A 14,705-nucleotide genomic window follows, 5' to 3' on the forward strand; every position below is an offset into this window, starting at 1 on the left:
CAAAAACAATAGGGTCCTTGCAGGTTCCCTCCTCGGGCCCTAAAAATAAAGAATCCTTTCAAAAACAATAGGGTCCTTGCAGGTTCCCTGCTCGGGCCCTAATAAATAAAGAATCCTTTCAAAAACAATAGGGTCCTTGCAGGTTCCCTCCTCGGGCCCTAAAAATAAAGAATCCTTTCAAAAACAATAGGGTCCTTGCAGGTTCCCTGCTCGGGTCCTAATAAAGAATCCTTTCAAAAACAATAGGTTCCTTGCAGGTTCCCTGCTCGGGCCCTAATTAAAGCTGCAAGCAGCGTTGAACGGGCCCTCACAGTCCACGCACCTTGGGGCATGCTGCCTTCAGGGCTACTACACACAACGCCTTGCGATGAAGAAGCTGTTCCTTTATAATTTGGTGGCATGCTCCCACTGGAATTAAGTAATGTATGCTGAAGTCAGAAAAACTGTGTTTACTGCTGCATGATTCCCTGGACAAAGACTGACTTGATGGTCTGCTTCTCGAGCTAGCTGAAGAAAATGTCCACACAAGGCATAATGCAATTAATTAGTTTCATGAAGAAGCTGAAAGTATTATCGTCCAGTAACTGCACAAACCCTCAAGCTTCCCCCAGAGTGGTAGGCTCAAACTCCCCTGATGGTTTCAAAACACTGAATGATGTCACATTCATGCTCAAACACAGTGTTCACGGCACAGATGTTGAAGTTCCATCTTACTGTGCTTGCTCTTGGGAGTCTGTGTGGGAGATGTTGAAAAAAATCCAGAGAATCCAGCCAGATCAAAGAAGAACAGATTAACTTAAATCAATGTAATGGTTGTCGTGAAAATATTTATGTTTTGAGTAACAGGAGACATTGCTGAAATCTGTGATGTCATGTTTTATTTCTGGAGAGTGAAAAATGACAGCGGCAGAGCAAGAGACAAAACAAGTACATTCTGCTCTCATAGCATCATGATGCTTGAAAACCATTCCTTTTGTTTAATGAGTTCATCCACAGGGAGTAGAGGCAACAGTTCATTATGTGCGGTTGTGGCATTTTCACATGTGTTTAAATTCTCCAAACATTGTTCCACCTGAGGCACATTTTCTCTATGTTTCATGAGCTCTTTCATTCTATCAAGCTTCTAATTTTATCAACAGCATGTTTGCATTCCTTTTGCAATTTTTCAATTTTATTCACCAGAGCCTTTTCAGTGAGTTTCCTCTCCCTTTTCCCAGACTCCATGTCAGAGCACGAGGCGGTGTCATTTGTTTGACTCATTTTAACCCCTTTTCAATCAGTTTTCAGTGAACCGTGGCATTTAAATCCATCCTCAAAGCACAATCCACTATCAGAGCAATTCATCTCAACACAGCAGCTTCAGCATTCCTCCTTGAATCATCATCGTCATTCAGACCACACACTGAAAAGAGTGTAATATGCAGTTGTTCATTCAAACTAATCACTTACATTTGAAACAAGATAAAATTATTGTTTTGATTGTGAAACTCATTATTTTTGCATTTAAAGACATCACGTTTGATTTGTACTGAACAAAATATACGTCCAAAAGATACGAAACAAAGTTTTTGATTTCTCTCAAAGTATTATTTTTTCTTCGTGACCTGCAGGTAATATTTTTAGTTTGAGTCAAATGAATTGAGCATGCGCATTGCACAATGTCAGAGCGGTAGCTCCCTCTCAGCATGCTGGCAAGACGCATCCCTTGACACTGTGGATTTCAAAATAAACGTAAGTAGCAAAGCAGTTGCTGATAATTAAAGTTTTAGTGTTTTGTGTTGTCAAAATTGCTAAGAATAGCCCAATTTAAGTACTTAAATGGGGCATAGCTGGCTAGCTAGTTGAAAGTAGCAGACTAGCTAACTAGCATTTACGGTAAAAGTTATGACCATGATTAATAATTAATTTATTGTCTAACCCCTTACAAGTATTGGTGACGTAACGTTAAGCTAGCCAAAAGCCATCGCTAGTCCAACTGGGCTACATTCGGGGCTAAACAGATATTGCGCCTGGAGATTTGTTTATCAAAACATTAAGACTAGGCCCGTCCTCTCGGGCTCAATTGTGTAGCCTCCTGCTCCTGACAATAACAGTTGTCAGGACCGTAAAAGAAAGGGAAAACAGTCTGAGAGAAGCGCTGGAGACGTGGGCCGATAACAACGGGAGCCTCCAGTGTTTTGTCATAAGTTACCGAGCAGGAGAGTCGTTTTGTTGAGCTGGGAAGTGTTAGCGGCGGATGCTAACCGCTACCGCTAGCCGAAGTTAGCATCGAGCTAGCTCCCTACAACGGATTCAAGATTCAAGAAGACTTTATTTATCCCGAGGGAAATTGTCTTGCAACAGTAGTAAAACAAAGTGAGAAAGGAATACAAAAGTAATAAATAATGGTAAAGTAATAAATAAACTAGTTACTAAGTACTAGGGCTGCAGCTATCGAATATTTTAGTAATCGAGTATTCTACTGAAATTTCCATCGATTAATCGAGTAATCGGATAGAACATATTTTTTTTTAGTTAAAGAGAAATTATAAATATAGATGAGAAAATAAGACATTTCACGTAATAATGAACCATTTCTTTCACTTTTTAGACAATCAATGGCTTTATTAGATGCACATTGTTTAAAAGCCATAGCAACTGCATCTCAGGAATTGAATAAAATAAAAATAAATAAAACACAAATATAAAATAAAATAAATAACTTTCAATTTAGTGCATGTAAGTACCAAAAACATTTCCAGTGGGAGTGGGACACCATGTTCCAGTTCTTTCCAATATAGTGACATGTCACTCCCATATAAGCCTCTGTTGCGATGCTTGTCCAAATATCAGTAGTGAGCGCAATGCTGTTGGTCTCTTGTAGAGCCTGCTTCATCTTGGTTTTGATTACTTCATACTTTTTCTCCATCTGTTTTGTAAAGAAAGTTCTTGATGGAAGCTCGTACTTGGGATGGAAGGTTGAAACCATTGCTTTAAAACCATCATCCTCCACAATGCTTAGTGGGCGCATGTCTGTGACAATCATGTTTAAAATGCTATTTGAAAGCTCAGCTGCTAGCTCGGGGCTACATGATGGCACTTTGTAGAGAAATTTGTCCATGCGAGACTGTGATGATTTACTGAAAAAGAGAGATGATAATTTGTTGATTGACATTGAATTTTAATTTTTATCAACCAAATTTTAAGTTCTGAAGTTTAAAGTTAAAATCTTGATGAGATTTTGCAGTGTTCAATAAAATTATGATACCTGCTTGGAGCACATTTTTACGCACCAGTGCTACTTGATGTTTTACCCATCAATGACTACTGAGCTAAAATTGACAACTACCCAGTTAGCTTTCTTATGTTTTCACCCTCATCACTATCTACAGCGCTGTTTTTACAGATTAAATAAAGCCTGTATGAAAGGCACGTTAGCCACGCATCGATAGTAGTCATAATTTATAGAAAGCAAGCCCTCTGCAGGGCTAACGTTATGTTAGCAAGCTATAGTAACGTCCATCTCATTAATTAGCGCTACAATCACTTTTTTACCTTGTCTCGGGTGACGGTCCTCCGCTCTCGGAATAAACGGGGTGCCTTCGTTGGAGATGCTGCAGCATTGAGGATGTACTATTGTGGAACGCAAGCGCTGTCTTGCAATGAATGCATGTGACAGTGTTCCCCCCGGTGTCCAGCTTAAAATGCTCCCACACTTTTAACATTTTCTGTCTTTTCTTTGTTCCTTTGTCTTGGCTTGCGTCGCCTTCTTCGTCTCTACCTCCGCAACTACCCGACATTTCCGCCGCCATCATCTTCTTCTGCTTCTGCTTCTTCGTCTGTTGAATTTTCTGCCGCCTCTTCTTCTTCTTTTACGTGCGTGACGTCAGCGCGTTGTGCCGCATTACAAGTCGTCCGGACGAAATACCGTGCTTTGAGCTGGCAAAATTAAACGATTCCTCGAGGCAGAGAAAATTCCTCGATCATTTTTTGTAATCGAATTATTCGAATTATTCGAGTAATCGTTTCAGCCCTACTAAGTACACAGAATGCAATCCAACCGTGAGCAGCATAAAACTGAAAAGAAAGTACACAATAAGATTGAATAAAGTGACAAGTGGTATAAAGTGAAAAAAATAGTAAATTTAGCAGCAGCATTAAATAGCAGCAATTTACCAAGTCCAGTGCAGGAGATTTACAAGGTCCAGTGCACACTCAATAAGTGATGGAAGTGATAGGGAATGATATTGATTTGATTTGGCTCAGGTGACAGTGTCTCCACTGTCCCTCCCGCGACCAGAGGTGGATGCATTAAACAGTCTGATGGCCTGAGGGAGAAAAGACTTCCTCAGGTGCTCCGTGTTACATCGGGGTGGGATGAGTCTGCTGCTGAAGGTGCTGCTGTGTGAGTTTAGCACCTGGTGGAGAGGGTGAATGTTGTTGTCCAGGATACTATGCAGTTTGCACAGCATCCTCCTCTCAGACACCACCACCAAAGAGTCCAGTTGGACCCCCAGGACGGAGCCAGCCTTCCTGATGATCCTACTGATCTTGTTGGCGTCTGCTGCCCTCAGCCTGCTGCCCCAGCACACAACCCCAAAAAAGATGGCACTGGCTACCACCGACTGGTAAAACATCCTCAGCATGATGTTGCAGACATTGAAGGACCTGAGTCTCCTCAGGAAATAGAGTCGGCTCTGGCCCTTCTTGTACACAGCCTCTGTGTTCTTGGCCCAGTCCAGTTTGTTATCCAGGTGGACTCCAAGGTATTTGTAATCCTGGACCACCTCAACAGTCACACCTTTGATGGAGACTGGTGTGTGTGCGGCTTTCCTCCTGCGGAAGTCCACCACCAGCTCCTTTGTCTTAGTGGTGTTAAGATGCAGATGGTTATTCTCACACCAATTGACGAAGGAGTCCACAACGCCCCTGTACTCCTCCTCCTTCTCCTCACTGATACAGCCAACAATTGCAGAGTCGTCTGAGAACTTCTGCAGGTGGCAGGTCTCAGAGCGGAGCTGAAAGTCCGAGGTGTACAGGGTGAACAGAAATGGTGAGAGAACAGTTCCCTGTGGTGCCCCGGTGCTGCTGACCACAGTGTCAGACACACCGTCCTGCAGTCTGACATACTGTGGTAGACCTGCCAAATAGTCCGTGATCCAAGAAACCAGGTGAGGGTCCACCCGCATCGCCGTCAGTTTGCTCCCGAGCAGGGCAGGCCGGATGGTGTTGAACGCACTGGAGAAGTCAAAAAACATGATTCTCACAGTGCTTCCTGATCTGTCCAGATGGGTGCTGGCGCGGTGGAGCAGGAAGATGATGGTGTCCTCCACTCCTAGTTTCTGCTGGTAGGCGAATTGAAGAGGGTCCAGTGATGAGCTGACCAGGGGCCGAAGAAGTGAGAGGATCAGCCTCTCCAGAGACTTCATCAGGTGGGACGTCAGTGCCACCGGTCTGTAGTCATTGGGGGTGTTGGAACGCGTCTTCTTCGGTACCGGAACCAGGCAAGATGTCTTCCACAGCACAGGGACCCTCTGCAGACTCAGGCTCAGGTTGAAGATGTGCTGCAGGACTCCACTCCGCTGGGATGCACACGCTTTGAGGACCCTCGGGCTGACACCGTCAGGACCTGCTGCCTTGCCTGGGCGGAGTCTGCACAGCTCCTTCCTCACCTGCTCTGCAGTGAACGTCAGTGTGCCATGTGTGTTGGTGGGGGTGGGGGGAGATGATGGTGAGGTAGAGAGGACAGGTAGGGTGAAGTCCGGAAAGAGCTGTGTGGGAGGGGGGACAGCAGGGCCAGAGGTTTGGAGGTGGGTAGATGTGGAGAAGCTGGGGGAGGGGTAGTTCGGAGCCCTCTCGTCAAATCTATTGAAGAACAGATTCAGCTCGTTGGCACGTTCAATACCTCCCCCTGTTGTCTGGCTTCCAGGTGGTTTGTAGCCAGTGATGCTCCTCATGCCGTTCCACACTTCCTGCAAGTTGTTCTGCTGGAGTTTGTGTTCCAGCTTCCTCCTGTAGCTGTCTTTACCCTGTTGGATCCTCTCCTTAAGCTCCCCCTGGACCCGCCTCATCTGCTCCCTGTCACCATCTCTGAAGGCCCTCTTCTTCTCATTCAGCAGGACCTTAATGTCTCTGGTGACCCACGGCTTGTTGTTGGGGAAACAGCGTAAGGTCACTGTAGGAACAACAGTGTCCACACAGAAGTTGATGTACCCTGTTATGCAGTCCGTGAGATCATCAAGGTCCTCCCCATGCGAATCACAGAGCAACTCCCCCGGCGCACCGGGTTATAGGGCGCGGTTTCAGTTACAGGTGCTTTTTCTGTATTTAAAAAATACATAAGGCGCACTGGACCATAGGGCGCGGGCATGGTAAAACACACCGGTAAAACATGCATGCTAGTGTGTGTATTTAAAAAGGCAGCGGGAGCAAAACTGAGTTTGGTTGTGCTTTGTTGAAATCCTGGCCCGGATGGATAGATGACACCGTTTCATGAAGCGAAAGCACCAAGACGGACCTCCTTGAAAATGTTCAATTTTCACTTCTTCCGCTAGCGTTACTTCCCTTAGTCGTATGGTGACTGTAGAGACGCTTCTTCCAGCTGTCCTTTGACCGGCAATCCATTGCTCGAGTCAGTCTTCCAACTCGGGCCATCTCGCCTTGTGTCCGTGGAAACTCAGCTGCGTCTTCTTGACCTGTCGCAGCTCGTTTTCCATCTTCCTCCACTTGCGAACCATGGATTTGTTGATATTGTATTCCCTCGCGGCTGCTCAATTCCCATGTTCCACTGCGTAACTGACAGCTTTCAGTTTAAACTGAACAATAATGCTCACACTTCACCCTTCAACGTTCTCATGTAATCCGCCTTACAAAAAAACAACACATTAGGCGCACTGCACGATAGGGTGCGCCGCACATTTTGGAGAAAATTTGAGACGTTTAGGTGCGCCTTATGGTCGTGAAAATACGGTAACCTTTATACTGATGATTTTGAAATATGTAACCCCATTGGGACGTCACAAAGAAAACATAAGATCTGTGCCCTCTATTGGACTTTAGGTAATCTGTCCCCCGGTTGTCAATCTTCACTGTCATCGATGTACTTGGCTCTTCTAGTCAGAGGTGATGATTTGAAGGTGTATGGCTATGAAGCAGTACTCAAGCCTCTCATTTGTGATTTAATTTCCTTCGAACAACATGGTGTGTTTTTGCCAAAGTTAGGGAAATGTGTTAAGGGAACATTACAGTGTGTCATAGCAGACAATCTTGGAGCCCACAGCATCGCTGGATTTATTGAGAGTTTTTCAAGTGGTCATATGTGCCGATTTTGTACGGCTTCCAAATCAGAAATCCAAACTAAGCAAGTAGACTGTAGATCTTTTACATCAAGAACAGAAGACCTTCATGCAGACCATCTCAAAACCATCAAAGAACAATCTCTGAACAATTTCTGTGGTGTTAAGAGGAGATGTGTTCTCTCTGAGAAGCTCAGTCATTTCAAAGTCACTACCAGTTTCCCCCCGGATCTGGTCCATGATTTATTTGAAGGGATTGTTCCTGCAGAGATAGCTTTATGTCTGTCCATCTTCACATCTAAGAAATACTTTACACTTGCATATTTAAATGAGTCTATACTACATTTCCCCTTTAAGTGGACTGACAAAGTTAATTGTCCCCACCCAGTGCCATTGAACTTTGCATCTCGAAATATGATAGGGGGGAATTCCCATGAAAACTGTAATTTCTTAAGGTTTTTCCCCTTCCTGGTTGGCCAGAAGGTGCCTGTTGAAGAACCTGCATGGAAAATACTGACTGATCTAAAGGATATTGTGGACCTTATTGTCTCACCTGTTCATACAGAGGAATCGATTGCATATTTGAATTTCAAGATCTCAGAGCACAGACTACAACTTAAAGAGGTTTTCCCAGACACCTGTTGTGATAGTGACTCCTGGGTCCTGCTGTGTCATGTCTCTTCCCTAGTGTAAAGACATCCAGGACGTTTTTTGACGCCAGCCTGCACTTCATCGGTTGCCTGGGCATCACCATCTACATTCACCTTCCTTCAACACATCCAGGTAATAATAATCCTTAACCTGACACGCATTTGTTCTGAACGGTAGCTACCATTCAGAACACATGCTTTTATTCATCTGTAGAAACCTACAGTGGGAGCTGATGCCATATCTATTGTGTGTCCCTGTCCTCTGTTATTTTAGTTGGTATTGAAGCAGCTTCCTGGACCCTCATGTTGAGACGCAACTTGATCCGTCAATATGGCAAATCCCATACGACTCCTCATCTTGTTGAGTGATGACAGCTCAGAGAGGATGGATCTACCACTGGTGCCAGACAACTTTGAAGAGCTCATTGAACAGGTCAAAGAAGCATGCAAACTTACTGGAGGCATCAGGCTGTAATACAAGGATATAGACTTTGGTGGAACATTTGTTAACTTGAGCTCAACCTCCTCGATCAAGGATCTTGCCATCATCAAGGTCATACCGTCTGTTCCTGATACTGATATCATTCTTGAGTTCATTGAAAGTGTCCAACCTGATTTCAGTGACCTAGATTCAAGCTCCTTATCGACACACACTGATTCAGATGACACAGTCATACTCAGCAGCACCTCCTCTGAGAGACTCCGAACAGAGCCCTGGCCGAAGGAGTTCAACATCCCAACCTTCTCCTTTGAAACAGAAGGTCAACTCGAGAAAGGGAATGCTGAATACACAAAGAACCAAACTACACTGACACCTACTTCAAAATTGCTGTCCGACATTCTGGAAAGATTGGCAGAGAAGATTTTCTCCTACAAGGCGTACCCCACTGATGCAGACCTGGGTGATGTTGCAGAGGCTCTGACAAGGAAACATCCCTGCCTGAGGCAACCAGACTCCTTCAGTGAAAGCTATGGATGGAAACTGAGAATCAAGAATAAGATGTGCAGTAATCGCACTCAGTTGAAGTTGCATGGGCTTGCATCTGAGCTCATGGTGAACACTCTCAAATCCAAGTCACGAGAAGATCCCCTTCCCCTTCCCCTTCCAGAACAACAAAAAGGCAAGAAGGGATGAGGCCAATTATTATCCTCAGCCCAGCATTGAGACTCCAGAAAGCCTGGAACAAGAGAGAACATTGCTTCTGACTGAAGTAAAGAAGAGAAACAATGACAAATCTATACGGGAGAAGATGGCCAGGACCTTCGAGTTTAAGAGGCAAGAGGTTGTAGATCAGAAGCCTTCCATTGAGAACCTCATGGAAAGATGACCAGCTCTATTTCAGGTGGAAGAGGTATACCTTTCTTAACCTCTTTCATACTAATTATAACATACATTTTTTCAGAAATAATACATCTACAGGGCTTTGAGAAGTTGAGTGTAGTATTGTTTTTTCATCAAATATTATATTTGGTTTGAAATTACTACTCAATTAAATTTTGACTAAGTAACAAGAATAACAACAAATCATAAACAAAACACAGCCAAACGGGGAACGATTGTTACACAATTGTTATAGACCATACATTCTGGTGGGACCTAAATGATCATTGAGGGGTATTTAATGTGTATGAAGAATTATACATTTTGATAACTGACAATTTAATAAAGGAGAAACTACACATTCTACCTTTTTTAAGTCATACTTTGGAGATGGGGAATGAATGCTCGTGCCAAGTTCGTCTTTAATAAAAAAATATTGTGCACTTCTTCCTCGTGTACAGATCAATGCAGAGTTTCTGTGGGTTACTGCAGTTCCCCTGCTGACAAGATTTATGGCCCAGCTGGACAAGTACTCCACGCAGCTACTGAAGATCATCAAAAAGAAGGGAGGGGCAACCAAAGCAAAAACTGCTACGATCCTGGAGTTTCTTGATCAGGTGTGATGTATATAATTAACCACTGGCAACAGTTAGCATTTTAATGCTTGTCTGATTGGGATAGGCATCCTTTTCCATTTTTATGTCAGTGATTATGGTTATAGTCATTTGACAAATGCTGTGTCTTTTTAAACTGTGTGTGTGTGTGTGTGTGGAGCAAGGATATGTGGGCTTTGCAAATGCTCTTTAGGCACTAGCAGCAGGTGCCCTTCCTCAGTTGCACACAGAGTTGCATTTTGGGGGATCTGGAGGAACTGCTGTCCTCATCTTGCTGTGGCCTTCTCCCTTGGTGGGGCGCCACTGTCATTGTTTCATTTGTGAAGTGACCAGTGCTCATGCCAGCTCTTCCACAAACCAGCGAGATGCTTGTACAATACCTTGACTCCAGCTCAAATCCACATTCATCCACAGCACAAATAAGTGAAAGCAGAGAGGTCCAGGATGAGAACACACCAATGACCACTGGCAGGTCTTGAGAGAGGGCTGTAAAAGACAGGATTGGCCTGACCTGGCAAAGAGACATCCAGTCTCCCCTCTTCTAATAGAGACTGCCAGTGGTCTCTGACATAGATCCTGTAATGCTCTGATTTCAATTAATTGTGCTATGGATCCAGTCATACAAGCACCGACGGTTTGTGGTAGAGCTGGAATTTCAAAAGCTTACGTATCCTCCACACTGCATAGTAATCTTTTTTCACTGTCCCTGCAGGATGCTGATGCTGATCTCAGAAGGGAGTGTGTCCTCAAATCTCTCATATTATACCTGGGAGAATGTGTTGAGGACCTGATAAAAGAATACACAGTATGTCCAAATCTGTTGTCTCTCCATGATGAGAAGCAACTTTAATGATCCTGGGGGAAGCTTGACAGCTTTGCCATTGGATGTGGTGATTAATCATCAGTTGTTCACTTCTACATTTTGTCCTAAACTTTACCTAAGATGTTCGAGAAAGATCAAGCCGAGCAAGAGCTGGAGAGTACCACCATGGCGGTCTTCGTCTTAAGAGAGAACTCGAGCCTTCTACAACAGCCCAAAGAGATTGGGATCATCATTGATGGTGTGGAAGTCCTCAATGTGTTGCCTTCTGTGGCAGCTGGAGTGGTAATGCTCTTTGGACTCTGTTATGCCAGTAACATGGAATATCCACAGGCGTTCAGGTTCACCTTTGAGGCACTTCAGAACGTCCTGATGGAGCTTGGTTCCAACAAAATGAGCTCCAAGATTCGCAAACTGAATGGTGAACTCCACGCTGAACAGTAGTATGTGTGGCATGCGTACACGTGCTTGCGTGTGTAGTAACCACAAGCTGCTAGCCAGCACTTTGAGGGGGAGAACCTCAGCTGCACTTAGTTGCACCTAGCCAAGGGTGCTGTAGCCATTTAAAGCTATGTTATATTGTTGGGCTTTGAGTGAGTGTTTTGAATTTGGTCGTTTTAGGGTCAACACTGCTTCCAGAAAGCAATATTTTATTTCATTTCATTTACCAGTAATTACAGTTCAGATTGTATAGAGCCTGTGTATAGGCCTATTGCCATGTGTGTTTGTCCTGGTTCATTTGCTGTGTAGGCAATCTATTTTTTATTTGACTTGCATTTCTTAAAGATCTGTTCTGAAAACTATGCAGCAGATTCTAAGTTCAGATACTATCTTGATAAAGACTGCCCATTTAAAAAGGGAGATTCCAGTTGCCAGAGGCTGATAAAACAGTATATGTTTTCTAAAAAAAAAATTCAGTTATTATTCCTGTGTGCTACAGTATATAGCATCCTCCCCTGCCCTCATGGCCCTGTCCTGCTCTCTATCCTCCTCTTTCCTGCCTCCATTCTCCATCCTTTACTCTGTTCCCCTCTTCACTCTACTGCCCTCTCCATCCTATCTTCTCCTGGCCTGACTAGCCTAAGAAATCAAAGGTAGTCTTATAGTTTAAATGAATGATTGGCATGAAAACTAAAAGAGATCAGTACCTGAAAATTGTGTTCTGATGGCTGTACAAGTTGTAATGATTTAACATACAAATAAAAACATCAGTAACTTTGCGTCTGGATGTTTGATCCCAGGCATTACAGGGAAATGACAACAATATCAACAGGGATCTCACCCTTTGTTTAAGCATCTGTGTTTTATTTAAGTTTCAATTGGCTCCACATCAATCCATGCAACAGCACATGTTCTTACAGAGAATGATTAGAATCTATATAAATAGGAAACTCTGTTGCAATTGGCTGATTAACATGAGAACATCTTCTTCTCCTCTTCTCTCCGTCTCCTCCCCTCGCCACCTTGCAATGCCTTTAGGGATGCTATACAGTGTATCAATTTAGTCAGCATCTCATAATCCAGGGTTACTCACTTGCCTTCTTTTAGAATAAAACAAATGAAGTCCGATTGCCTAATGTTAATATGTTGCATATGGTTCATATATGTTAAAGATTAATGAATACATTTAACGTCATCTGTTGGCCAAGTGTCTTTTTTTTTTTTTTAAAGAGTTTATAAGGTGGGAAACAAATTATTTTTGGGGTTAAGTCAAATAAAATGTGAAAAATATAGTTTGGATATATCTAAATTAATTAACTGGTGTCAGTGCAAACAATTCAAGTTAATTTAGTTAAAAGTGAATACATTAGGTTGGTTCAATTTCAATTTATTAGTTTGGTTCAATAACTAAAATGTTAAAATAATTTGGATCAAGGCAAAGAATTTAGGTTGAGTCAAGTGAAAAGTTATTGTTTACATCAACATAAAATGATCAGGTCAGAAGAAGTTAATTTAGATTCTGTGAAGTCAAATATTTTAGATGTGATATCTGGACATCAATTTTTTTTAGTTTGAGCAAGGTTATAATTTTTTCAGTGCAGAGCAAACATAAAGCACAGACCATGCATATCTGACTAACATGCCTTCATTCGAATGTTCCAAACGGAGACACTTCGACTATGCAATCCGGATTCCTTCTCCACACACATAGCTTACATGCGCAGGTAAGCTTCCCTGTCCTCCATGACAGATGTGTGGCGTTGCGCCTTGTCTTACTTTTGCTTGGCACCGCTGCACTTACAGGGGGGTATTACAGAAAGCGGGTTTTGTGAAAACTCTGAGTTTGTTAACCCTAAGTTGAGAGAAACTCTGAGTTTTCAGTTCCAGTAAGAGAGGTAATTTAAACTCTGGGTATGTTACTGCGTTAACTTGCTCTGTGAGCCTAACCTACTCACTGGCAGGTTTACCTGAAGAAACCCTGAGTCTGACAGAGCTGTCTGACAGTGGCTGTCCTTTCCTTCTCAGTCCGATCATGTTGAAGCAGAAAAAATTCACATTCATGTTTTACACCAGGAGGAGAATTTAGATTAATTTAGATGAGCTCTCACTCCCTGACGAGGACTGGACCGAACAGCAGACCACTTCTCATCAGTCCATCATTTATATTCTCGGGCTGTACAGCAAATATCAGGGTACACGTCGTCTGACGTGCTCTCAGATCTGAACAATCCTCTTCATTTTTTTTTTGTTTTTGTTTTTTTTTTTAAATCACTGCAGGTTAATCTGTCACCTTCCAGCAGCCAGAAAAATAGAAATAAGTCACATTTCATTTGGCTTTCTTTATTTCCCACAGATAGCTATAAAAGTAACCATCCATAGAGCCTATTGTATTTTTTCCAGAAAAGTAAATTCAAAGTCCGTGTTTCTAGTTTGCTGCCGCATTGAGTATAAGATTAAATTACTTCTAGTTCAATCTGTAGACAGTAAGTGTGTTTCTGCCTCTAATGTTGGGTCCAAGGGGTGAGTGATGCCCTCAGCCTCTGGTCACCCAGCGACCTGACTCAGGATCAGCTCCTCTGCCTCTGTTGGACAAGGTGGAGGTGAGCACCACTTCATGTTCAACTACTCAGGAGGATGTTAGGACACAGATGTGTGTTAAACATTATCTGTTGGTGGTAAAAGCTACTACAAGTTAAAATATCCACTGAATAAAGTTTTAATGTGTTTAATATGTGAAATAGGAGTCATAGTGAGACTGTTTATATTTAATTTTCAGCCAATTTAAATAAAGAGCCTAAAATAAAATAAAATAAAATAAAAGCTGCGAGCAGCGTTGGACGGGCCCTCGCAGTCCACGCACCTCGGGGCATGCTGCCGTCAGGGCTTCTGCATGCAACGCCTTGAAGAAGCCGTTTCTTTATAATTTGGTGGCCTGCTCCCGCTGGAATTAAGTAATGTACGCTGAAGTCAGAAAAAAGTGTGTGTACTGCTGCACGATTCCCCAGACAAAGACTGAGTTGATGGTCCGCTTCTGGAGCTGGCTGACAAAAATGTCCACATGAGGCATAATGCAATGAAATAGTTTCAGGAAGAAGCTGAAAGTATCATCGTCCAGTAGCTGAAGAGAATTTTTTCTCCAGTTCTTCCAGCTGCTCTACACTCTAGCGATAATGTCCCGCCCTCTAGCTCACGCAATACACACCCATTACAAAATCAGAAGAAGGCCTAAAAATCCTTAAAACTATAACGTGATGATTTGGAAACCGTGAATGATTTTTAGAAACTGAATACATGCCCAACAATTCAAGGTCTTCTGACTCTTTAAAAGGTGGAATGGTGTCTGTAGCTTAAAGCATGAAGCACAGCAAGAGGTTGAAAGTTGATGAGTTTTGAAGAGGATTTTAAGATTTTCCCATTTTACTTTCCATTCAAACCAATCAGACTGCGACCAAATTGTAACTTTTTGGCCGATTTGCACCAAATTTTACACAAAGCCTCATCAGTCCATGGAACACAATTATACACATTTACGTGATAATCAGACAGTATTTTGTTAAGCTGTACAAGATTGTCTGCTTTCAACAC

The 14,705-nt window shown here is 42.9% G+C and overlaps 1 protein-coding gene across 2 annotated transcripts; it reads left to right on the forward strand.

Moving 5' to 3' along the window:
• The first annotated feature begins 1,537 nt into the window (after positions 1–1,537).
• On the forward strand, positions 1,538–12,322 carry LOC119021883. Of its 2 annotated transcripts, none has more exons than XM_037102465.1 (6): positions 1,538–1,731; positions 7,963–8,057; positions 8,199–8,357; positions 9,707–9,862; positions 10,572–10,664; positions 10,803–12,322. In XM_037102465.1, the coding sequence occupies exons 3-6, from the start codon at positions 8,256–8,258 to the stop codon at positions 11,121–11,123; spliced, it is 672 nt and encodes a 223-aa protein (XP_036958360.1). In that variant the 5' UTR covers positions 1,538–1,731; positions 7,963–8,057; positions 8,199–8,255; the 3' UTR covers positions 11,124–12,322. The 2 variants fall into 2 exon arrangements, with proteins under 2 accessions (XP_036958360.1, XP_036958361.1); XM_037102466.1 differs by lacking the exon at positions 1,538–1,731 and adding an exon at positions 2,104–2,387.
• Positions 12,323–14,705: the final 2,383 nt, after the last annotated feature.

Source organism: Acanthopagrus latus, chromosome 6, assembly GCF_904848185.1.
Source record: "Acanthopagrus latus isolate v.2019 chromosome 6, fAcaLat1.1, whole genome shotgun sequence".
In the NCBI taxonomy this organism is placed as follows: domain Eukaryota; kingdom Metazoa; phylum Chordata; class Actinopteri; order Spariformes; family Sparidae; genus Acanthopagrus; species Acanthopagrus latus.